Source organism: Amphibalanus amphitrite, unplaced genomic scaffold (genome assembly GCF_019059575.1).
Source record: "Amphibalanus amphitrite isolate SeventyFive unplaced genomic scaffold, NRLGWU_Aamphi_draft 000876F_arrow, whole genome shotgun sequence".
NCBI classification, from domain to species: domain Eukaryota; kingdom Metazoa; phylum Arthropoda; class Thecostraca; order Balanomorpha; family Balanidae; genus Amphibalanus; species Amphibalanus amphitrite.
This window is the reverse complement of record NW_024882370.1, coordinates 28,765-53,813: the sequence shown is the minus strand read 5'-3', so window position 1 is coordinate 53,813 and position 25,049 is coordinate 28,765. Positions and strand designations below refer to the sequence as shown.

Genomic DNA, 25,049 nt, shown 5'->3' with positions numbered 1-25,049 from the left:
TTGCAGAGCTTGCATATGTGTCAAAGAGCATCGCTTTATTACGCTCAATCATGTTTCGAGTTGTTCTGCCTTTAGTTTAGCCTGCATCCAAACATACGAGTACAGCCTTTCTCCCCCCCCCCCCGGAGTAGGTACATGCTATCATTGCCGAGTCTCTGTACACTTCCCCGCTGTAGCTTAATGTATACCTACTCGTTCGCTCCCAAGGGAAGAATTATGATTATGTTTATAGGTTTAGTTGACAACGAAATGGTAGGTAAAAAGGCTTTTGCGTTTTCGTGATGTGGAATACCCAAGATTTTATCACTAACACTGTCCTAAAATTCCATGGCAAAACTTGGATGACGAACTGAGATGAACATGCATCACATATGCAGAAAACTCGAGCAAATTTCGTTATCACTCTCGTGTAGGGCTCATTTGCTGGCATTGACCTCTTTCGAAATCATCCGTACCATGCGGACATTCCATGTATCAAAGAGTGCAGTTTAAGTTGGCGTTAATTTGAAGAGCACGGCTGGCGTTTCGCAACCCTTAATGTGTCATGTTTACGTTAATGATGCGTTTGTAGATAGGTATATAGGTTAGATTATGCAACGATTTCACCGTTTAAGCAGCGCCTCGAGCCAGCCAGGGTAATCCCGTTACGTCGGTGACAAGTCTCCGTCACACTCGTAGCAGGGATCTTATCGTTTGCAGCACAAGTTCGATTAACGATCCAAGTTATCAAAGGCATTTGTCTGTGTTTTAAAGGGAAAAAAGCTGATTATCTCAAATATGTCAGAAGTTTAACTCTCGTCCGGCCGGGGAAGGGGATGGCGCTACCCGCCCATCTACCCAGACTTCTTGGAAATAGCGTAAAAACGGCGGCGAGGCGCAGCCAAGTTAGGAATATACGGTTTTCATTTGGCACATTTCCTAAAAAAGGCACATTTCCTAAAAAAAAAAAACGAAGTCCAGGCCATTTCAAGTCAGTTCACCACGTCACAAAAACGGATACATAGGGTAAAATTGGAACAACTTAGAGGCAAAGGAATAAGAAATTCATAGATGGCAAAAAAGGAGAGGCACCAGACAGCATCCTATTTGGAAAACTTTATAACGCAGCAGTTATTAAAATTCTAAAGTTTGGCGAAAAAGGCAAGACTGTGGCACCAAGCCCCTCGTCCTGAGAACAGTTATCAGAGCGAGTGTCTTGAAAATGTCCTTTGAATGAAGAACAAATTAAATCGAGGCAAGAACAGAAAGTGCAAGTTATTCACAACCAGACATTACGGATGATGTTTGGCAACGGCGGACTTTTCGCCCAAGTTTGACTGGAGAAATTCGAGCTGGCCGGTCCGGCGGGGTGGATCAAATTTCCCTCTCCGTCGGCTCGACAGTCCGGCCCAGACCTCCGTGCATAGTCACTGGCCGAGGCAGAGCGGCTTATTTCCTAGGACGGCGGACTCGGCGGCTCAGCCCCGATTCCGTCTTGTTCTCGCGTCAACACCAGGCAGGTCAAGTTTTACCGACCGGGGCGCGGCCCCGGCGGCCACCTCCGCCTAGGCCCAGCCACTTTCAGTTTCAGACAAATCGCATTTCAACGCAACCATCTCATTTTGAATGCTGATGCTGTTCAGCACGTGTGCGAGTGCTGTGTGCACAAATTCGATTGCAAAGTCCGTCCGCACTTTGCTGGGGAGGCGTCCTAACTATTCCCATAAGGGTTTTCTAAAATAACTCTGAAATCAACAGCGCTAATTTACATTACGAGTCAATGGGAGGAAATGAAAGGATGCCCCCTACGGACCAAAGAGTCTTTACTCACTAGTCACTCCAATATCGTGCATTAGGTGACCAATTTAAATTTTCAACTGAAACGTTCATCCGTGACCCCACACACGATAGAGCATGGAAAGGTATGTGTGAAACCGACTATGTCCTTCCTGAGCCCTGGAAGAGACTATCGCTACTGGCCCTGATGCTTTGAGTTCAATGGACACGAAGCAATGCAAGGACATACAACTGACAGCCGCCGCGATTTCGACGTGGGCGAGGTCAAATGATAATACGCAGGGCTATAAATGTCCAGCTCCTGGGATGCAAGGTAAGATGTTGCAATACAAACAAGAAAAAAACGTGAAAAGCAGGTAGGATTGACGAAACAAACTTGCTATATGCAAAGAATGGGCATATAAGAAAACGCACATTATGCAAAGATGGGATTAATATTTGCATAAGAGCATAAAGACGATGAAGCGGGGATCACATGTTGCGCAATAAATGGGCACCGCACAACACATTTTAGTACTGTAGCTGCTAAAAAAGTACCATCAACATCGCTACCTGATGCGTACTGCGCCCAAGCTATAAAGAGCTTATAAAGTAAATAGTTTAGCTCAACACGAGTTTTCCACCTGTCCCCGGACTGGAAACAGCACTCGGAGTTTACCGAGGGGAGCGCCCCGCAGAGGCTCCATGGATTTTCGCCCGCCCCCCCCCCCCCGCTGGGTGAGGCAGCCGGACGCCACTTTCAACCGTGGACGCATTTCGGTCGCCTGGCTACAGCGGTTGGTGTCGTGCAGAGCTGGGCATTGCGCAACTTAGGTCCGCAACTCCGCAACTCCGCAACTAGCGGACTACCCTCATGAGAGCGGAGTTACGGATCGGCTACCGAGCCCCAAAAAGTTGCGGAGTTGCGAGTTGCGGAAGCGAAAAATTCTAAAGCGCAACTGCTACCGGGGCCGCTACCGAGATACGGGATTGAAGCGAGATACAGGTTCCAGGACAAGTTCATTGTGTTTATCTCGTCAAGACTAATCAATTGATATGCAACATGACCTATTTGGGTCAGGTCGTGACCTTGAACTGAAGTCAAAGTTTAAATTTGACCTTTCGAGGTCATCTTATATATCATTGATGGCCTCGAAACGACGCGCCTTGGTGGAGAAATGCTATGGCGATTAGATTATTGACCTAGCTAAATTATGTTAGAAGTTATGCCCGATAAAAGCCGTTTTCACGAGTTAGAGCGTCTGAAGCTGAAATTCATCAAAATCCGGGAAAATTGGGAACATTTTCACTTTGATGACCTCTGGTGACCTCCAAAAGGATGCAGTGCTATGTCCTATCAGACATAGCACTGCACTTCAGGACGAAAACTGATAAAACATAGGCCTAATACCTAAACCTAATAGAGATGGGTAGCGGAGTTGCGGAATAGCGGAGTTGCGAGTTGCGGTTTCAAGATCTGAAAAATAGTTTCGGAGTTGCGATTGCGCTTTGGGTACCTCTGGTTGCGGAAGGTAGCGGTAGCGGTTTCCAAATTTCGGTAGCGATGCCCACCTCTGGTGTCGTGCATAACTTCGTCAAAAACTACCGAGTAAATACTTATCGCGCCATTTTGGATCAGACCCAGTTTTGCTACAAGAAAGTCGCCAACTGCTGTTATTTTCAGGTGAAAGTGTGATGATAAGTTTCCCCCGCAAAGCAAAAAATGACCGCTAATATGAAAAAGACTGAACTGCAACTGACTGTCAGGTCGCCGAAGTGCATTGAACATAGAATCGTTTGCGCTATGGCATTTTCAAATAAAAAACTTGTGAAATAGCGAAAGCGTAGCGTAGCGAGAAAATACATCATAGGTCAAGGTGGATCTAGGTCTTTTCCTATGAGTTCGCTGCGGTGGATCCATCAAATCCGACCGGGGAAGGGCAGTTAAATTTGAGAGTCACCGAACCAACTGACCTCATTCATCTCCCCGGTCAATTGGTTCGGTGACTCTCAAATTTAGCAACTCTTCCTCGGCCGGGCTTCATGGATCCACCGCACCGATGCACGGCCCTTTCAAGACTGACTGTAAGTGTACATCAATGGTTTGGCTACCAGAGGACACACACCGTTAAAACAGGCGAACACTTTTAGATATTTTCTTTCATAACTGAATGTTTTAAAAACACTTTGTACTCCTTTCAGTACAATATGTTTCTTTCGCACACCAATAGATCATAGCATACGATGTTTGAAGTGTATAGAATGGTTGTGAGTGAATAATCTTGCGACAACAAACCTAAGCCTGGACAAACGGCAAGAGCCCGGAGAGGGAGACGGGGTTTTACCGTGGAAGAAAGTCCGTTGATCGCGAGAGTCGACACTGCTAAAATCCGCAGCGTCAAAGGGTAAGACGCACTCTAGAGTTGGCACTGATATGTGCAAGGATGCGCAACGCGTATTTTAGGAAACCTTGCGCAAGAAGTGCATTCGGCACAAACAAGGACTTATCAGAAATCTTTGTCGGCGTCCGGCGGGTGACGTATGCTTCTCTGCATCAAACTAATCTATCGATCTTAATCCGAGTGGCGGCAGACGGATGGGCGAATGGGGCATGCCGCTACCCCTTCCCGTCAGCTGTACCCGGTAACATGTTTGTGAGAGAGCAGCGCACCGAGCCCAGAGCAGTTCAGGGTGACCCCGAACGGCCAGCAAAAAGTACTATTTCGGACAGCCAATTCCGCACCATCCACCGGCGATTTCAATACGTTGTAAACCAGCAGCAGCCCGGAATGTCTCTGGAAGATATGACATATTTTGACTACACACCGTAATTTTTGGCATCGACATCCAAATGCCCATTGATGACATAAACAGGACCTTTTTAGTGTAAGAGCCTCGATAATGAATAGAAGAAAATGATGTGATATAATTACGACGCAACCTTGCGACGTAAAAGTTTACAACTGTCCCCTAACATTCGCCTTTCGAGGATTTGGTGGGGAGCGCAGGGTAAAACGCATACACACAAGTTGCACTACTTCGCTAGCTATTTATTTTCTCACAGGCCACTTGAAGGCATAATTCAACATACGCCTATATATCTTTCCGTCAGCAACAAAACTATCAAAACATCTTTCTCATACAGCATCCATAATCCACACCCTTTACACTTACCCATCAAATGGCACACAAAACGAAATAATCGTCTAAGTTGTCCGTAAGGTGTAACATGAGCCCGTCTTTTCTTTAACGGTAATCAGAGATTCGCCCAGGACTGGATCTTTTGTGACGATTAGTTGGGGACAAACGGCGACTGACATACACGGCATACAATACCACCAGCGAACCTCGTTTTACAACCAACAGCAATCGTACCACATCAGCCACCCCTCTCCCGAGTCCAGTTACGGGTTTACCACAGCCTCCCTTGTCCGTCCTAGCATCCTCCGCTGCCGCTACCGCCGCCTGACGGCCGCAGTAACAGCCTGCAGTTACCAACCTCCGCAAGAGATGGCGCTAGCTGCCGGTGTGTGAGCACGAGCTCAGGTCGACCGAGGTGCCCAGCAGCTGGCTGAGCTCGCGGGAGAGCAGCTCGTGCAGCTGCAGCCCGTCGCGCCGGTACACCCAGCCGTCGTCCACGAAATCGTACCTGCCGGGGCGGCAGGTCGGCCGTCAGGACACACCGGCCGGGGCGGGCCGACCGGACTGCGGGGCTGCCACTGGTGGGTGAGCCAGAATTAACGCATATTGGGCCGCATCTTATCGGCTTATTCAAGAAATGCTTGAAAATTGAATAAGACGTAGACACATAATTAGCATGTGTGTTCATGCGTTTTCCGTAATATTCACCTCAAGGCTATCCACGAAGTACATGTGCCGTTTCGCTAAAAAAGGCAAACGGCCCATGTGGACGATTCGTTTGGAGTGGGTGGTTTACCTCTTGGGCCCGCTGACGGGGGACGAGAGCCAGATCTGCTGATTGGGCGACTGCTTGTTGATGACGTAGGTGCCCGCCTCGCCCAGTTTTACCGTCAGCACGCCGTTCTAGAGCACGGCCAACAGGAGGCAGACGTCAGCCCGGAATCAGCCCGCTACTAGGACGTGCTAACTGACACAGTATGTTGGTGAACAAGTTCCGGCGCTCGATAGGCATGTGAGACACTGATGCGGATGGTCTGCGGTTGGTGGTGAGTGGTGACAGACTCGGCCATTTGAAAGACGTGAGCAGGACGGACCATGCCCACGTGGGAACTCGCAACTTCGACTTCCAGTTACTATCTGGTGGCTTCTGACAGCCCGGGACTTTCCTATAGGACGGCTGAAAGTTACGGCTTCCGTAACAAGCATCGTTCACACGGTCTCTGACCAGTCTATTCCGACCGCCTGCCGGCGCGAGGTCTTACGCTGAGTTCGACGTCGACTCCGGGCTGGCTGGCGGCCGTCTCGAGCAGCTCCTCGAGCGCCGAGCAGAGGCTCTCCAGGGTCTCCTCGCAGACGGCCTCGTAGGTGGCCGGCGAGAGCGGCTCGCGTGGCGTGACGTCCACCACCACCGGGTCGTGGTACCTGCCGACACGGCCGCCCCGTCACACAGCGGCCGGAGGGGGACAAGGCACCACCGAGGTACCTACTGAGTAGATGGGGAGGAGCCCAGGCTGCAGGATCCCAAATAAACCAGAGCATCCTGAAAGCATTATCAGAAAGTAAGGACAGCAATCTGTAGAGAGGTATAGATGCATAACTTATCCATGATACTGATGTAGGTACCTACCTATACGATATTGTGGACAGGTTGATCATTCATATTGTCAAATGTCTTCATATATGGATACATGTAACAAACCAACAAAGAGCACCATATCTGTAATATAACAGGTTCTGAATACCCAACGTATTAAGACATATCAAGATAAGTAGGCACCTACCTGTTTTCATGGTTCCAATTTGATGACATAGTTCTCACATTTTTCATTGACGTAACTGAAGCTTGACTTTTCCTCAATAGATTTACACCTGGGCCTTGCCTTCTGATTCTCCATGCTTGAAGAAAGGCACGTCTTAGCATGACCTGCATGAAAGGAAAATTTCTGGAGATCAGATAAAAATAACTAGAAAAGTTATGGCAATTTAAGGAATATTGTTTTAGTGAATAGTCAGCTCAACACATTTTGATGAGGCTAGAAGCACTGAAATATCGGTAAATGCTGAACAACAGGTATCACCAAGTTGCAGCATAATAAACATAAAAACGAATGTTTAGTTTTTATGTTGGTGCGCAAGCAGGATTGCTTTGTAACTTGTAAGTACCTTAAGCAATGCCTAGGCAATGCTCAAGGTAAGGTTCAAATCCATGGAAGAGAAAAAAAAGCAAGGCAAGACTATACAGCCAATCAGCCTGCCATATTTCAGGAATTGGCCATAAAGGGATACTTGACCTACTACAGAAGTCATCTTTTCATACCCCCTTAACTCCCCCTTAGGGGATATCAATATGAAAACCCCTCTTGACTCACTGGCAGATGCAAAGGGGCCAACTTGAACTGGGCAAAGGTGAGGGCTAGGGGCGGCCAAAACATAATTTGTCCCCCCTTTCCAAACCAAATTCACCCCTGTAAAATCTCTTCTGGAATGCAATTCACAAAAATGATGACATGCATGCAAGATAAGTCCATAAATCCTCATTTTCAATACCAATTAGTCCAAGTAAATCAAAAGCTGTAAATTTTGTCATTGAAAACCATCAGAGACCTGACCTTTTGGCCAGCTTTGACCCCTCCCTTTGATAACGGCTGGATAGTGTTTTTATATACCTTGGGCTGGATTTGTCAGTGTTTTGACTCTGAAAAATGTCACTAATGACTGCAGCCCTCTTCTAGCTCGACAAGTCAGCACATAACCCAAAACACACCCCAGTTATCCCCATAAAACTTAACAAGTGCAGCACCATGGTAGTCCGTAAAAAGTGCCAGTGCCAGCCATGCCCTGAGCATTACATTTAAATGTTTCTTTTCATTACTGAGGCCAATTTTCTTTTAAAAATAATTAAGTTGGTACAGAAACCACTTTTTTACGAATTGTTACAAAACAGACAAACATCCTGTTCGATCGTGGCCGTTGTGAAAGAAGCCTCATTCTTGTTTCCATAGCAACCTCCAAACGGCTGATTTACGTCCAATCAAACCCTAAGGTTGTCTCATCTGACGTCATCCAAAGAAGCATTTTCGCGTCATTCGCTATTTGAAAGCGAACCGCTCTTGCTTGTGATGCTATCGAACAAGTCTTCCGATGCGCCCGCTGTGTTTTTATTTTTGAGACTATTGATTGCTATTGATTGGCGCCGTGAATTCTTGCGTTTCATTTATATTATTAAGCTTTAATCGAATTAATATACATCCCTAGGCAGTATATACCATGCAGGCTTTGTAATTTGTATTCTCATTTATTTTCTCGCCCACCTTGCCTGCAGCCAAATCTGTTTGCCCAAGAAACTTTGGCTCTGAGTATTGCAGTCATTACAAGAAGAATATCTCAATAAATCATGAGTAAAAACAACACATTCAAGTATTTTGCTTATGGAAGTAATCTTCTGAAGGAGAGGATTCACATAAACAATCCATCAGCTAAGAAAGTTGCCATTGGAAAGGTGGATGTAAGTACATTAGGTAGGTACGGAAGGCTTCAGGAGACTACCTACCTACCCTTTGTAGTTTGTTGGTGATAAATATTTGCCTTGAAGCCAAGCCACTTAGCGGCACTGTTGGTAGAATCACCCCTCCCCCCCCCCCCGGTGGCCTCCGTGTGTAGTATGGGTGCATTGGTATGTGTATGTTGGTGAGATAATGTAAAAATTGCATGCATCATATTATTAAGAAAAAAGCACTTAGTGTGATAAGGAGGTTCCTGAAAGGATGGTTTACATTTGGAATAGACAATTAGACACTTGTGCAGTCAGTTGAATTACCTGAGTGATAATTTTGATTAGTTTCCTCTGGCTCTGACTGGCTGGGCACATTGCACTGCCTTATGATTTCAGGCCTTCACACCACGTAACTGGGTGATAATTGGGGGCATTGCATGTGCTGTTTTCAACTGGCAAGTGGGTAAACATGGTTTGCTTTGCAGTAGGCTTCAAAATATTCATGACTTAAGTTCAGGTTGACTTTGCAGTGTTGGTGTGTCTTGATACTGCTGCTTAGTTTGGATGCAGGGTGCAGGGTCTCTCCCACTAGGCTTTGCAGTGTGATATAATTAGGTGAATGTGTGTTGTAATTCAACATTTACTTATTTTTCAGGGCTATCGTCTTGACTTCAACTATTACAGCAAGCGCTGGAAAGGGGCAGCAGCCACCATTGAAGAAGATTGTGATAAGCATGTTTGGGGAGTCATTTGGGAACTTGATGAAGAACACCTGAAGACACTTGATGAGTAAGTAAGAACAATTGATACTCTTGGCTGGAGGGTAAAGCCGATCATCAATATGTTGAGGCCTTCACAATGACATCCTGACAATTGCATGGAGTACCCACTACACAGTACACATGCTATATTTAGCTGGGTCATGTGGATCAATATGTGTAGAACCTTTGCATGAAGTCATTTATTCCATAAGAATTTGTTTATATGTGTCAACTGTCAATGGTAGTGTTTTGTGTGGCATGAGTTGTTACAAGCCGATCAATATATGATCCCTGCTTTTACTTCTTGCTGGTGTCCACAAATGCTTCACTGCTTTAGGAAAACCCTAACAATGAGTCTAAGATAACAATGTTGAATGAGGCTCCGATCTAATGCTAGCTATACGATCATGCTGAAAATGTCACATATACCTCACTAGTTTGATACCACGGCCGGCCCGTTCACTATCAGTAGGTATGTTGTGCGGTGCTCCGCTCTGAGTGACCGCCGGGGGCCGCAGACAGGAGGGCGTCCAGCAGGGCATCTACCGGCCGGTGACGGTGACGGCCGAGACGCCGGCCGGCCAGCGGCTGCGCTGCCGCAGCTACCAGCTGGTGACGCCGCCCGAGCGCGACCGGCGCCCCTCGGCCGTCTACAAGGGCGTCATCGAGCGGGGCGCCGCCGAGAACCAGCTGCCGGCCGAGTACCGCGCCCGGCTGGCCGCCATCGAGGACAACGGCTACCGCGGCCAGGTCGAGGTGGCGCTCGACCTCGCCCAGCGGTGATCGGCAGGGGCGGACAGGTGGGAGTGCTGCTATAAGTTCAGGTGACACGCTCAGAGAATACGCGACATAGGCGACAATATTACGGTAACTCGCATCAGGGGTATTATTAGATCATATCGTATGGGGTGTTTTAACTTATATTGTATTTTACTTGTGCAATGCCATCTTGGCTGCCTGTGAAGTGTGAGTGGGTGGTGAGGGGTTGTATTGATATTGATTGGCCATTGAAAATAGTAGGAACCTAATGAATATACCGTTTTTGGTGTCTTCCCAAAATGAAATAATACTCTGCGCTGCTATCGATATTGCTGTATCCAGGGTCCGCATCAGGTACCGTTTATTTTTCATTCTTATGTTTTGAAACTTTCGGAGCATAGAGTTACACAGTATACCGTGTAGACAAGGTAGCTGAGGCCCCAATCCAAAGGCGTTCATCCCAAGAGTGCCTAATCTTTCGAAAGTGACCCTTCTAAGTTGATTAAGTAGATCCGTTAACCAGTCAGACTTTTTTTCGGGCAACACGAAATTTTTTACCAGCAAAATAAAGGCGGCTCTTCATACGGCTCGTAGCTCTGTCGTTTGGACTTCGGAACCACAAGACCAAGACGTAACCGTCATATCACCGGCAATCATCCAAACAACATGCTTGGTTTACGTGACTGGCCCCAGGGACGTAGCTAAGGGTGGTGGGGGGGGGGGAAGAGCAAAAAAATGTGGGCAAACCAAATCCAAGGCGTTTTCCATTTTTGGAGGGGGTACGACATTAGGCCGCGACCCGTGGCCCCTCCCTGAGCAAAATCCTGGCTACGTGCCGACTGGCTCGCCTCGGTGGGTAGGCAGGGTTGGCATTCTTCGTCCAACGATGGCGGGGTATCCGGTCGCAACTGCGTTGACCTGGAAAACCCGGGTCGGACTATTGTGTATTGACGCGTTGTAAGTACCCGGCCCGGCCCCCATCCGGACTGACGGCTGTGCTGTACGGCGCCCAAATTTCCGGATACGAAGCGACGGAGATGTAAACGCGGGGATTCCCATTGTATAAGCGTCCAGTGCCGTCTGGCCAGTGGTGGGACATTCCTGCGGCGGCGATCCCAGTCCGGTCATAAACAAACCGAGCGGCTGGGCCGGCGCCGGCCGCTGCGCATTGCAGTGAGGGCGCCCGCCGAGAGAGGACAGCCGCCGCCGTCCGTCGCAATGTCTCCCGGTCCCGTGCTGCTGCTGCTGGCGGTCGGCGCCGCGTGCGGCCCGGCGGCCGCCTTCGTCAGCCGCCAGACGTCCCAGCAGGTGAACGACGTGCTGACCGAGAAGCTGTTCGCCGTCTCGCGGCTGCTGACCTCCATCGAGAGCCACGTCAGCCGCCTGGACGAGTGGGACGGCACCGTCGGCGGCGTCCAGTCGCGGCTGGCGGCGCTCGAGGCCGGTCAGCAGCGCGCCGCCGGCCAGCTGGCAGACGCCCTGCAGCGGCTAGAGACTCTCTCGGACAGCGCCGCCGCGGCGCGCTCCGAGCTGGCCGGCCTGGCGGCCGCCCAGGAGGGCACGGCCGGCGCGCTGGCCGCGCTGCGAGACGGCCTGACGCAGAGTGTGGCCGCCGTGTCCGAGTCCGTGTCCGGACTGGCGGGCTCCCAGGCGGTCGAGCACAACCAGACGCGCGGCGCCTGCAGCGCGGCCGGCGGCGCGGCGCTGACGGCGCCTCTGGCCGAGCTGCGCGCCGCCGTCGGACGGGTCACCGAGCTGGCGCAGCGCACGGAGGCGGCGCTGGCCGACGGCCTGCAGCGCGTGGACGGCCGGCTGGCGGAGACCGGCGAGCAGCTGGCCCAGCTGGGCGGCGAGCTGCGCGAGGAGCGCCAGGCGCGGCTGAGCTCCACCACCCCGCCGCCCACCGTCGACCCGCACCAGGCCTTCCTCAATAGCCTCTACCGCAGTCTCAGCAAACGGACCAAAGCCGACCGGTACCCTGCGCCGACGCCGTCCCCATGAGAGGGTCGGCGCGGGCGGCAGGGTCCGGTGACGGTACGGCACTGCGCAATTACCTGTCACAGTAACGCGCGCAGTGATGGACACTAGAAGCCATCGGATGCTGGATCCTGAGTTTATATAAAGGCGCTATTTTGGCGGGTCATCATAGCTACTGGTGATAGAATAATGCCGTTATCGTTAAAGGCGTTTAATGTGCTCCATGCATACGAGACATGTGGAAATGGCTCACCTATATTTTCTTTGACAATAAACGCTTTGTCTTTGCGACACCGTTTGTTACAATAAAGTTACCTGAGACGTTGACGAAAACTAGCTTCAACAATCAACGACAGGACTTGAGAGGGATAGTTGAACACCTCGATTTCATTTCGTTTCGCTTCATTAGGCCGTCGAACCGATTACGGCCACCGACCGCCAGGGGTGGTCGGTAATCGTCGGGCACAAGACAAGCAGCTGCGACACGGGTTGAGGCGAGATGCGACCTGCCGTGTGTCGAAGCCGCGGTCGGCGAGTCTGCCGCTCCAGGCACCGGCTCCAACGTAAACAGCATCCCTTCGCAGGACATAAACACTGCCTGCGGCCAGACTCCGGCGGAATTGAGTTCCCGTGGCGTGTGTGTTAACCCTCGCCGGCCCTATTGGTTTTCGACATACGCTCCGGCGGGGGGGGGGGGACGGGTACGACCCCCCTCGCCGTTTCGCCCCTGGTGGAGCTAGCGCGTGTCGAAAAAACGAGCGTGTGCGCCGTTACGAGACGCAGAGATTGATACCCGATTTTAAGTTCCTAGGTCAACCGGTGACCTCTGAGGTCAGGTCAAGTGCCCCAAGGTACGGTTCGGTTTTTGGTGAATAACTTCGCAAAAAAAAAAAAACGGTCGCAGAGCCGCGATTTTGGCAGTATCGTGTTCGCCTCGCTCAGGCGCGTCGAATGATATACTTTTTGTTTTGGTGAGGTCAACTTTGGGTGTTGACCTCAGGTCACGGTCAGGTCAGCAGTCAGCATCCTTGGTCAGCACCCCCAGGTCACGAAATCGGTCGAAGTAGGTCATGTGGCATATCATTCGATTCGGCAGGTTTTCCTGAGTCTAGTGGTGGCCTTCCCGACTCGCTAGCTCAATTTGATCGGGAGTTATTGACGAAAAACTAATAGGTATGACCCTAATGACGTCATAAATGACGTAACGCAAGGTCAACATTGCAAAAGTGACGCATCTTACCTTGCAAGGAGTGCACCAAATCGCGATTCTGTGTGCTTGAGATAGTTGGAGATCGTTTCCGGCGCCAGAATAGCAGTTTTCATTTTTGCCCATTGACTTAGGTATACGCTAATGGTGAGGTCACGAAAATGACCTAACCTCATATGACCTTTAGGAAAAATCCGTGATATACAAATTGTGAAACTAGTAATGGATATTAGCTTCTGCAAGTTTCATTTCCCTGTGAAAGCTACTCTGGCAGTGAGGGCCAGGGGCGTAGGCAGGGGGGGGGCCACTGGGCCATGGCCCCCCCCCCTTGGGCGCCGAAGGCGCCCTTTGCGATTGGAGGGCGCCTTCGGCGCCCTCCAATCGCAAATGCAATTGTGATATAATCGAATCGAAAAACAATCGCGACTGGAGGGCGCCCTCCAATCGCGAATGTGTTTACAGGGAAAATACGGATGGAGGGCGCCCTCGGAGGACGCCCATTCCAAATACGCCCTCCAAATACGGTTGGAGGGCTCCCTCGGGCGCCCTCCAACCACATTTGTAGGCTGTAGCTCTCTAAGCGTAACGGTGGTCGCCTATGTAAGCCGCTGTCCTGTAAATAAGCGCCCTCTCACCCGAAGGCGCCCTCCTGTAGGTCGCCACCCTGCTACACATTGCCGCCCTTCTGCTGATCGGCGTCCTCATAATTATTGGCGCTCTTCTACCTATTGCGCCCTCATGTGAAATTTTGAAGGCCGCCTTTCTCCCTTTTGGCACCCTCTTGTTCAGTGCCGCCCTCCTACCTATTGGTTCCCTAGTCCTTCCTGTTGAATGCTAATCGGGGCCCTTCTCCTATTGGCGCCCTCGTGTTGATCGCCGCCCTCCTAACCACTGGCACCCTCCTGTTGATCACCGCCCTCCTATCTACTGGCACCTTCCTGTTGACCAGCGCCCTCCGCACAGACGCCGTCCTGTTCGTGTCATCCTCTTGAGCAAAGGCGCCCTCCTCACCTTTGCCAACCCCATTTTAATCGTCACCCTTCCGCTCATTGACGACTTGCAGTTGATGACCGCCCTCCCACCTATTGGCGACCTCTTGTTGATCGCCACCCTCCTATTGGTGCTCTCCTGTTCCTCGCCACCCTCTTACCTGGTGGCGCCCTCCTGTTGATTGTTGATCGGGGCCCTCCTACCTATTGGTGCCCTCCTGTTGATCGCTGCCCTTCTATCCATTGGCGCCCTCCTGCTGCTCGCCAACTTCCTACCTATCGGTGCCCTACTGTCGAAACTCGGGATGTTGATCGGGGCTCTTCTACCTATTAGCGCCCTCCTGTGGATCGCAGCCCTTCTACCTATTGGCAACATCCGTTGATCGCTGCCCTCCTATCATTTATTTACTCCTTTGGCATGTTCTTCAACTTAGTCGTTCTATTGCACATAGTTGATGTCTTGCCTGTGAAAACTGCCACAAATGAACGTGCATTCAGCACAATGAATGAAGTACATATACCTACCAAAACTATCTACGCTCTACGATGCATAAAACACGTCTTTGGTCTTAACGGATTGATCCTACTTTACGTGCATCATGGCATCTATATGTATTACGATTAAGTATTGTCAACAGGTTCGGCCGCAACAGCAGGCATCTGAAGTTTCGGTGATTGAAACTGGTTATGTGGGTACACTGTATGCACCTGTGAGAAGGCTATGAAGGCTGGTCTGAGGTAATTTGGATGATGTTTACGCATCTCGCGCTCCGGTATCAATCCGATACGGTGATCTGGTGCGTAGATATGCCACCGCCAATAAACTTTTATACATCGACACCCATGAGCCAAGCTTTCTATACAGTTTGTGTGGCAGCGGCCCGACCAAACCTTAGGTATTTTTTATACCTTCAAATTTGGTAAAAGAGCGAGAGGAGATTTGAACAGTGATCGTATAAAAGGCGTGCCTAAAAAGCGGAGGAAAAGGTTGTTTTCAAAAATTTCGCGCGCCTTCGGCGCAGCATTTCAAGACCACTTGACCTTTTGTGACCTGGAGTATAAAGAATACACACGATGCAAAATCAATGCAGCACGACATATATGAGGTTACGCAAAAAAAAAAACTGGTGGCATGGTAAAAAACGCCTCCCAACCCCCTCCCCGTTGAGTGATTTTTTATCTCGCGACCGTATGGCGCCCTCCTTGGGTGAGGTGGCGCCCTCCAAACCCTTGGCCCCCCCCCCTTCGCGATTTTCTAGATACGCCGCTGGTGAGGGCGTTGCGAAGTTGCGACATCTGAAGACAGTGCAGAGGTTCACCTATGACGTCATAGTTCAGTGACCTGACCTGACCCGAAAATGCAGTTGGTGTCAAAAGATCCGGCTTGAATCAAAGGTCAGATATGCCAAGTTTCAGCTCTCTATCGCCAGCGTGTCCGGAGCTATCGCGAAAAAAAACCCTTGGGGGGGGGGGGGCAGCACCCGCCCGCCCCCCTCGGCCGGCGAGGGTTAATCAATCGCATTCGCGGTTGGTGTTTAATGCCGTTAAGTTTGCAGGCTATATCCTTTTTTGCCATATTTACGGAGTTATACACTTCACCTCACCCATGGTATGGTTATACCACCCTAAAGACTAAAGTCAAAGTAAAATAGGTAGTCTTGGTTTGCGATGGTTTGAGGTTTCACTGCTTCACTGGCGGGCAAAGATTCTTTCTAAAATTCTTTCCTCACCACTAAAGTGTTTCAACTGCCCCTTAGGATTTGCCAGCGTCTGGTTAGTTTCGTATCGTGCGGATTCGTAACTTACAAACGTCCGCAGACTCACTTGAATCAAGCCATTCCAAGGCCATATAAGCCATTCTTGATTCTTGCACTTGAAAAGGATTCTGTTCGTGTGTTTGTCATAAAGGGCGGGGAAAAAATATCATATTTGGAAGCAGAAATGGCAGCAATTATAACTAGCGTAACTGGCGCAGATGATTCATATATAAAATTCGTGCGCTGTAGGCGTATTTACAAATTGCAACCGAGCTCCGCCGTGGGGTAAGGCGGGCAGGGGTTTTCGCACTACGGCTGCGGTTGAACTACCGTCTGTGGTAGAAACTTCAGGACAATGGCGCGTTTGATACGAAATCTGGCGCAATGTTTGTTTGCTTCTGAACTTGTACAATGTACAGTTATTGCTGTGAATTCTTGAAGTGGGAGTGTTTCAATAACAATTTGTGGATTATTTGAGTTTCTTTATACAAGCATAGAATAGTATTATGAAACATTGTGTGGAAACTGCAAATACTGATATGATCAATTACTTAGTTTGGGAATTGATACACATTTTGTAGAGATTTGTCTGGCAAATGGTGTAACAAACCTCAAGCCTATCATGATCTGAAGCTGTTGTAACAAATCAAAATGCTTTGATGTTACATAGTACCTTGTTGGAAAGACTGGAGCATGGTTTAAGATGATGTGTAAAAATTCAAGATTTGTGCGAAAGCTTGTGACTGAAGAACGAAAACAGTTCTATATGATGGCTCAATCAAACATGGAAATGGATGACAAAAGTAGAGTTTCAACATTCCAGCATGTGAGAATAACTTAAGAAATTCATAGTTCTTGTAGTATTGCATTCTTCTTATGTACAGTTATAGGTTTTGTCAGGGTATTTGAAATTAATTGTGTCAGTTGAGATATAGATGGATTACGGACAAATTGTAGAATCATTGCATGGTAGCTAGGTACTTGCTTGGTAAAACGGTATGTGATGAATGCCATGAGAAGGTTTTTTATGATTTAATGGTATATGTCAAGTTTACGTCCTAAGCACATATCAATGATAATTGTTTCACATTCCTACGTATTTTGACGTGCTGAATCCAAAAATCATACTTACATGTCTCGCAAGAACAAAATGATCACCAATACACTAAGCAATTACACCTTCCGACAACACACGATCAAAACAAATCGAGAGGAAATTGAAAGTGTCCCGCGTTGCCATTTGTGAAAAATATTTTGTCTTTTTTTAATGTCGAGAAATAAAACATTCAATATATTATAAAAATAAATAGGAAATATGTAAAAAAATATTTATTTAAAAAGAAATATTATTATTAGAAATAGAATAGCAAAACACCAAAGGGGAAATGTTGGGAACCGGGGTTATTGGGTGGGGGGGGGGGGAGGAAAGGAAAATCCTGAGAACTGGGGGGCGATTATTTGTGCAAAGTTGGCCAAAATCAAGAATGATATCTAACAGTTGCTATTCAACTGTGAATAATGACGTCATAATATTTCTCGCGGCGAAGCAGCGCAGTGCCGAAGGCAATGCCTTAGGAGAGATTACAGGCAAGAGTAAATCAAATATTTTTAGGTTAAGTGGTTATGTATCTGGCTTCAGGCCGAAGGCCTGAAGCCTGATGCATGACCACTTAACCTAAAAATATTTGATTTACTCTTGCCTGCAATCTATTCCTGCAAGCAACTTTTTCCTTATCCCCGGTAGGCAAAAATCAGTAGGTTAGGTTAGGTTAGGTTAGGTTAGGTTAGGTTAGGTTAGGTTAGGTTAGGTTAGGTTAGGTTAGGTTAGGTTAGGTTAGGTTAGGTTAAGTTAGGTTAGGTTAGGTCAGGTCAGGTCAGGTCAGGTCAGGTCAGGTCAGGTTAGGTTAGGTAACAACTAGATTTGAGGCAAGAACCCCGATTCCTAAAATTTCCCAAATATTGTAACAATTCTTATCGTATTTTTCTCCATCCCCCTCCCCACAAACCCCGGTTCCCGACATTTCCCTATGACGTCATTTTCATTTTTTCTCTCCCCCACCCATGAACCCCGATTCCCAACATTTCCCTGTTTTTCTTTGGTTTTTCTAACCCTCCCCACCCAATAACCCCGGTTCCCAACATTTCCCCTTTGTTGTTTTGCTATTTAATTTCTTATATTTTTTAAAATAAATATTTTTTTACATATTTCTTTTTTATTTTTATCATATATTGATTGTTTTTATTTCTCGAGAGGAAATATTTTTCATCAATGGCAACGCTGCATACTTTCGATTTCCTCTTGCCGTGTTTTGATCGTGCGGTGTCCGAAGGTGTAATTGCTTAGTGTATTGGTGATGATTTTGTTCTTGCGAGACATGTAAGTATGATTTTTGGATTCAGCATGTCAAAATATGTAAGATTATGAAAGAAATATCATTGAAATGTGCTTAGGACGTAAACTTGACATTTACCGATTTAATATATGGTCGTTGTTGTACCTACAAAAATGCAAGCTTACTAGCAACTAGTTTCTGAATCAAATCGAAAGTATTTGCCATGAATGTAAATATGTACCTGCAAAGTATGTCAATAAATTTGTGTGATGTTGACCAGAGATCTTTATGATCTAGGCATTTATGTCGCTTCTTACATTAGGTGTTAAGCATAGTAATTACGGATGAACTTTGTGCCAATATCTTCAATGCACAATGTATGTAGCATGTCTACAATCCTCACTGATCCTGCTATAGCTATAGGCATTTGGCACCAGCAAGACCAAGGGCATGAACTTCACAGTTGCTCAATTCCTTTTGTCATGTACCACCAGTCACTTTTTTACTTAAGGTGCACATAGCAGTGCAAACAACAATGTGCAGAGGGCCTACACAAAAAACAACATGATTAGTGTGCACTATGCACAGCATTGTACCCTGATTATTTGAATATTTTGATCACTCAACAGTCAACAGTCAGGAGATAATTATTGAATATCACATTTATTATACATCACTTGTCAAACAAGAGCATGATGACACACATTTTGACAAGCAATCATGGTAGTATTCCAATAAGTTGGACAGTCATCTCCCTGGGCGTCATTTTTCCAGGAAGGTACCTATGCAGGTGTTGTGGTAGGCTAGGTTGAATGAGGTTAAGTTAGGCGAAGTAAGGTGGTTAGGACCCGGTCAGACCGTAGAACCTGGTCAGGTTGATTTTAATCTTTCATTCTAATTTGACATATATACCTATTACCTATGTATGTTTTTGCTCCAGCCTGAATTTCATTAGGTAATGAGTTAATTTTGCTTTGTTTTTATCTGTCTTGTTTTATGTTTTTGTCCCTTATGTTTTGCCCCATAGGCAAGGGTGGAGCTTTTCCAGGGAAGGTGCGGTGGAGCATGATTGGAGGCGCTCAACCAGATGGCATAGGAGGGCACGGTTTCTGAACGCGCACTGATGCCTGATTCAAGCCACGCTGTCTTCATGCGGAGCGGCGCGCTACTTAAAAGTCCCTAAAAGAACGGGAAGTGATGCCGATAGAACCTTCAATCATTCTGGGCTAACGCCTATGACTTGGAAAAAGTCGCGATCCCAATTAAATCGGAAACCTGTGGGCTCTTGTTCAGCAGGAGGTGTACTATGAAGAGCCACCCGCCATAAGCACTGCTCAACCGCAGGCACAGGTTTAGACGGCGTTGGTCCGCATCAAAGCCAGTGTGCTGGATAATCCAGTGGCTGAAATGCTCCAGAACATTCGCCACTGTGTTTTTATGAAAGGTGACTACAAGCTTAGTTAAAAAAGTACCAGATTATTTTGCTTTTACAGCGGGAAGAAAGGTGTCCGGATAATTTCGTTACACCCCCTGTAATGTTCAAATGGTTGCTAAATTCGAAATCAGCTCCAAAAACTAGCCTAGAAACATGTAAAACTCGAAAAAGTGAACCGAGGTCATCAGAGGTCATTGAGCTGACCTGACCTTCAGGTGACCTTGACACCCACCCTTTAATGCATGGGACCAGCATCATATCACATGTTTCAACGCTTAAAACCACGTGAAGACTGCAACCGCGCGGCTAATGCGAGCCGACATACGCCGAATCGCAATTCGGGCCAAACATGGTGTCGAGAAATAGGTCACAGGTCAAAGGTCATTTGGGTCAGAGTCATGAAATTTTCAGGGTAGGTGCTGATGATGCTGATGCTGATGCTGATGATGTGGTCGGGCTGTCACCGGTTGCATCGGTAGCCCTATAAACGCGCGTCGGGTGGTGGGAGGTTTCTGGGATATGGTTAGGATGTAACCTGGACAGAATTAGACAAGTCAGCTTCTGTCCGCTCCAGTCCTCTGCTCACCATCCGTCACGGTCACCAGTTTCCTCTTCCTCAGTCTCCAGAGCTTGTAGAGTCCCTCCTTGTTCTTCTCCATCTCTTCCGTGCTTTCATTGAAGAGGAATGTCTTCAGGACTAGGTGTAAAATTGATAAAATCGGGGGTATTGAAAGTTTCGTCGCGATCAGACGCTTTTTACGCGAGTTACTCACGAAAAACCGATAAAGCGCACCCAAAAAGGCAGAAATATGCACATGCGATATCCTATACTGCGAAAAAAAGGTGCATCATTTTTGAACGTAGCCGACAAATTGTAATTACCCTAAGCTCTGGCAGATGTATGGTAGAAAATCCCCCAAGTGAAATACACTACGGCGGAAATAAAATACCCTACGGCGGAGCTCGGTTGCAATTTGTAAATACGCGCGCTGTAGCATATTGCGCTGCATATTTACGTCTGGACAACGAGTTGCGGGGAAAAGTGCTGATTGTGTTGCAGTTTTAGGAGCCGGTGATTAGGCTGGATTTTTGGGTTACTTTTTCGTTCCGATTCATGTATTTCATAGTGTTTGGCTTTTGAATATTTTAGTTCTTTCAGATAAATATTACTTGCCCTACAACTTTTGTAAAAACGTTTCATTTTTTTATAAGCCGACGTTCAGAGTCCTAAAAATACATCAGCACTACAATCATTGTAAACAAACAAATGGAGCACCACTTGGCTCTGTTCCAAGGCCATTTTTTTTTTAGTTTATCTGGTGGTTTTCTTGCTCTTGTACGTCGTTTTGTTGGATGTTTTGAATCCCTTAAGATTGACTTATATCATATTTAAGAAGCATGTTGACTGAAAACAATCTGAAGTATCCAGGAGGCTGACAGAGGTCCTGACTTACTGAGCAATATTGATATCAATATCAAGTTGAACAAGTTATGAAATCTTGGTTGATAAACGCAAGTTGATCGGGCTCATATATCAGCAAGAAAAACTAAAATTAAAAGAGCTTATTGTCCAAAAACAAGCTATAATATTGCATACCTTAGAGCAATACTGAAGAGCACGCTGAGCAGGATCATGCCAGAAAATGTTGACTGATGAGCGCATATTGATGTATTGGTATGAATATTGAATGATAAGTTACAACAGCAAGATAAATTAGTGCTAACTATCAAGTTAAAATCTAGAATGAATGGACTTGGGCAGTTTTACTATGTTTAGATGCTATGCAGATTGTAATGTGCATCAGGCACTCAGTGTCTGGCAAATGAAACATGCGATCATTCCATTGCTACTGGAGGAGAAAGCTTGGATCACTAAATCCACTTCATGTTGATTTTGATGTTAATCATCATCACTGTATTTCTTGAAAAAGGGATTGTAGTAAAATTGTCAATGTGACAATCCATGCAACGATGTGATCATATTATGTGTTCATAGTCATTCGTGATAGTCATTATTGATCCAATATACAATGGCAAAGCTCTCAGTCTCAGCGTTTCTTCCTGTGGATGGCCAGCAGTGACTCAGAGCTTAGAAGTATTAGTTTTCTTCACAGGGCTGGGATAAAAAGTACTGAGGGTAATCTTCCACCAAGGAACTCTACTTTGACATGGTATGAGATGTGGGCACAAGTAGGTAGGTGCTCAGTTCCTATAGTCAGTAGTTGTGTATGTTTAGTCGGGTTAGCAGCTTAGATCAGATTGTTAGTTTTTTAATTTGCAAAATGTCCATAAAAATGTGATCTGAGCAATGAGCATACCTGAACCTGACTAACCTGACAGCTGACCTAACCTCAATCATCACACATATTTGCAGCCTATCCAAGACCTGCATGGCAGTAGCACCCAGTTATAGGTAGGTACTCACCCTAACTCAATCTTACTTGCTAACCTTCAACTTGCCAAAAGTTAGCTCACATGACATTGCCAAGCTGTGTCCAGGGAAACAGTCAACTGAGGAACTGGCTCATTGGATGGCTGGTGTGAGCCTGTGCATTTTAAGTGTTTCTTCTCTGAAGCTGCTCTGCACTGCTGTATGTCATGTTAGATGCTCAGAAAATGTGGAAAATGATTACTAAGCTACTTTAGTGCTTTGTTAATGCTCGAGACATGAACAAGTAGGTACAGATCCTGCAGGGTACAGCTATGAGTTAGGTGCTAGGTGAGTATGTTATGTGAATGTGCTGTTCCCTGTTTGACTGTAAGTAGGTATACAAACAAGCACAGAGTCACAGTTATATTCAATCTCCACATAAACATACAACAAAAACGGCCATATAGCCTAACTCCGAACACACCACAGATTGAGATAACTTAAGCCTTTGAAGGCACAAAAATGTTTTGATTAACAGGACAGGTTTACAATATATCCTCTGTCCTTGGGGGATCTTGCTGCCAAGTTGAGGTACGATGACTGAACTTCAGGATTGATCAACCTTTTCTTAGCCACTGCTTATAAACGAGAAAGACCAAATGCTTGTTTGTAAACTGCGTTGAAAATTTAATGATCCACCTTCAATTCTGACATGAAGGCACAAATGAAATAGTTTCCTCTCCTTTTGGAATACACAACGCAAAATATTTAATAAATTTTAGTGGATGGACAAGAGCAATTAGCAGCATAGCTTTCCCTCAAGCTTTCCTGGCAATTACACTGACGCTTATTCGCTTCATATTTTGTAACAAACGCGCTAAAACTGCAATATAACAGCACTATATGCTTCTTGACAAAATGCAACAGTATAAAAAATTTAGCCCTGATGGCATTCATTCTTGGTGGAAACGTAATTACAAAATATTTTGTAGTAACGTTTAAATTCCGGCCGAAAACAGTGCACGGTTTAAAAAAGAATCATTCCAATGACGGTCCATTCTTGCGGTCCTGAAATCGCCACTATTTCCGGCCTCTCCAACACAACTCGTTGTCCAGACGTAGCTGGATGGGTGTTTTGGTGTTTCTATTTACTCAGATCAAGGCCCTGCTGAATGCTGATATGTAATTTTAAAGGGACACTCCCACCTTAACATTAGTTTTGAGTTGAGATAGCCAAATTGGTGGCCATGGCCTGCAAATACCGGTTTGGGCACTCACAACATCGACAAATGCTTTAATTCGGAGATATGGAATTTCAAACTTGCAGTTTTCGGATTCTAAGGGGCTAGTGCATTGGTATGCCCCCTTAGAATTTGTGACGTCAGCGGAGATCTAACGATTTTTAAATCTTTTACTAAAACGTTTGGTAGCACGCGGTGGTATATGCTGCTTTGCGCGCAACAAATGCCGCACTTTCAAATAAAGTCGCTAGGAACAGCGGAGATCCCAAAAAGTAAACAAAAGTAAAAGTCTCAAATCTTGAAAACCGGTGAATATTTTTCGATGAAATTTGGTAGATATTCGTTTTCGCTCTTTCTGAACCGAGCGACATCACTTTCGTGCCAATTCATTAACTTTTTTGAAGGTGGGAGGGTCCCTTTAAGCAATATTGAGACATTTCATCTGCTGGATCCTTCAAATACTCAAAGCGCTGATAACCGCTGTTTGATAATTGTATTCGAGCTTACAGCTTAGTTCGAGTGACAGTGGAGCAAGTCAAAGATTGAAAATCTCTGAATGTTGAGATCTTTATTTTTATTTTTAGGTTTCCAGCTTAAAGGAGATTAAGGTGAGACTTAGCATGCTGCTGATTATTTAGGGACATATTTGTGTTATGAGGTTATCGGTGGATCCAACAAATAAGTGCAAGTGCAAGTAAGTGCATTTCAATTTAGTTATTTGTTGATCCTTGATAATATGACAGTAAAAAAATCTCAATCTGAGCGCTTATGGATAGAAGTGCTAAACTTTAAGGGCCTTTTTCCCCGGCTGGCCCATAAAGATAACATCTCCCGGAGAAAAATGAACCCGGCCCCATCGATGACGTCACAAGGTCGATAATACTAGACACTTGCATGGTAAATTTCCACGTCACAGACGTGATATTTAAACATCTGTCAAAAATAAAGTTTTAGGGACAAAAACGAATTATTGATCACAGTTGTGAAGCTATGACTTAGGTAAAAATGTGAAAAAATGTTTGGTGACTTGAGTTCAGACATCAGAGGCCAGTTTCACCTACTTAAAATAGCCGCCAGCCGGATTTTTTCTTAAAGACCGCTTCACATACGGAGCGTAAACGTGATGAGCATTTCAGTAGGTGGAACTATGGTCATGAGTACCCAAATATAGGAACGTTCCCATTTTTGGGAACGGAGTTCCCAAATATGGGAACGGGCGTTCCCATTTATGAGAACGGAAGGTAATTTTTCGGCCGTTCGCCCACTAAAACTCATTAGTGCATCACGTCTCAAAAAAGTGCACGCTAATTTAAGTATCTACTAAGTCTCTATAAAATTATCTTTAATCTGACCGTTGAACAAGAAAATTGACCGTCGAATGATATTTTTAATGATTTTTTGAAATGACGGAATGGTGAAAACATGGGTTACACTATATTTAACATGCAATTTTAACCCTCGCCCGTAAACGGCGATCTGCCACCTTCGCCCATGCAGGGGGGGGGGGGTTGGTGCGACCCCCCCCCCCCTTGGCGTTTGAAAACGGAGCGTCGTAGAGCTTAGCGGAAAAGACCAACGGATTGCTCTCGCCGAGATCTCGCGATTGGTGGTATATTTTTTGGTCCTAGGTCAACATTTGACCTACTTTTGACCGGTCAAAGGTCAAATTTTCGGAAAAAATAGACTTTTTTCAACTTTCCGCGGCGATTGCGGCAAAACGGTGGGAGATATCGACTTGAAACCTTCACTATCGTGTTCCTTGATCAATTCTCTATCGTTTGATATGTATTTCGTTTCCCTAGCTCTAAAAATGGCGCGTTGGGAGCGCCG

General features: G+C 46.5%; 3 protein-coding genes across 21 annotated transcripts in view; 2 read left to right on the top strand and 1 right to left on the bottom strand.

Annotated features, from left to right (window-relative positions):
• Positions 1–4,784: 4,784 nt before the first annotated feature.
• LOC122367538 (frataxin, mitochondrial-like) lies at positions 4,785–17,058 on the bottom strand. 11 transcript variants are annotated; one of them, XM_043340749.1, is made up of 5 exons: positions 16,972–17,058; positions 6,678–6,820; positions 6,159–6,318; positions 5,693–5,799; positions 4,785–5,404 (listed from the first exon to the last, which is right to left on the bottom strand). In XM_043340749.1, the coding sequence occupies exons 2-5, from the start codon at positions 6,815–6,817 to the stop codon at positions 5,272–5,274; spliced, it is 540 nt and encodes a 179-aa protein (XP_043196684.1). In that variant the 5' UTR covers positions 6,818–6,820; positions 16,972–17,058; the 3' UTR covers positions 4,785–5,271. The 11 variants fall into 11 exon arrangements, with proteins under 11 accessions (XP_043196684.1, XP_043196677.1, XP_043196678.1 ...); XM_043340742.1 differs by lacking the exon at positions 16,972–17,058 and adding an exon at positions 9,580–9,602; XM_043340743.1 differs by lacking the exon at positions 16,972–17,058 and adding an exon at positions 8,451–8,562.
• On the top strand, positions 7,655–12,177 carry LOC122367537 (methyl-accepting chemotaxis protein CtpL-like). 5 transcript variants are annotated; one of them, XM_043340735.1, is made up of 4 exons: positions 7,655–7,687; positions 8,219–8,401; positions 9,045–9,178; positions 9,669–12,177. In XM_043340735.1, the coding sequence occupies exon 4, from the start codon at positions 11,128–11,130 to the stop codon at positions 11,908–11,910; it is 783 nt and encodes a 260-aa protein (XP_043196670.1). In that variant the 5' UTR covers positions 7,655–7,687; positions 8,219–8,401; positions 9,045–9,178; positions 9,669–11,127; the 3' UTR covers positions 11,911–12,177. The 5 variants fall into 5 exon arrangements, with proteins under 5 accessions (XP_043196670.1, XP_043196673.1, XP_043196669.1 ...); XM_043340738.1 differs by having other exon boundaries at positions 7,671–7,703; positions 8,219–8,414; XM_043340734.1 differs by having other exon boundaries at positions 7,676–7,703.
• LOC122367534 (39S ribosomal protein L2, mitochondrial-like) overlaps positions 16,549–25,049 on the top strand; it is a 24,357-nt gene continuing 15,856 nt past the window's right edge. The window contains exons 1-2 of one of the 5 annotated variants that reach the window (XM_043340730.1): positions 18,199–18,216; positions 23,734–23,827. Coding sequence is in view for 2 of the 5 variants with exons in the window: in XM_043340727.1 (XP_043196662.1) it covers positions 16,634–16,665 (32 nt within the window). In the remaining 3 variants the exon portion in view is untranslated. Of the gene's footprint in view, positions 16,666–18,129; positions 18,217–20,641; positions 20,680–23,636; positions 23,828–25,049 lie in introns of those variants that run through there. The other 4 variants (XM_043340727.1, XM_043340728.1, XM_043340731.1 and 1 more) reach the window with 4 other exon arrangements.

Excerpts from the sequence above, each read along its gene's own strand:
- LOC122367537 (XM_043340735.1), top strand. The coding sequence starts at position 11,128 with ATGTCTCCCGGTCCCGTGCTGCTGCTGCTGGCGGTCGGCGCCGCGTGC.
- LOC122367538 (XM_043340748.1), bottom strand. Across the intron at positions 6,319-6,677 it reads AATTGGAACCATGAAAACAG|GTACCACGACCCGGTGGTGG; the intron begins GTAGGTGCCTAC and ends CCGTGTCGGCAG. Across the intron at positions 5,405-5,692 it reads CCCGTCAGCGGGCCCAAGAG|GTACGATTTCGTGGACGACG; the intron begins GTAAACCACCCA and ends CCGCCCCGGCAG.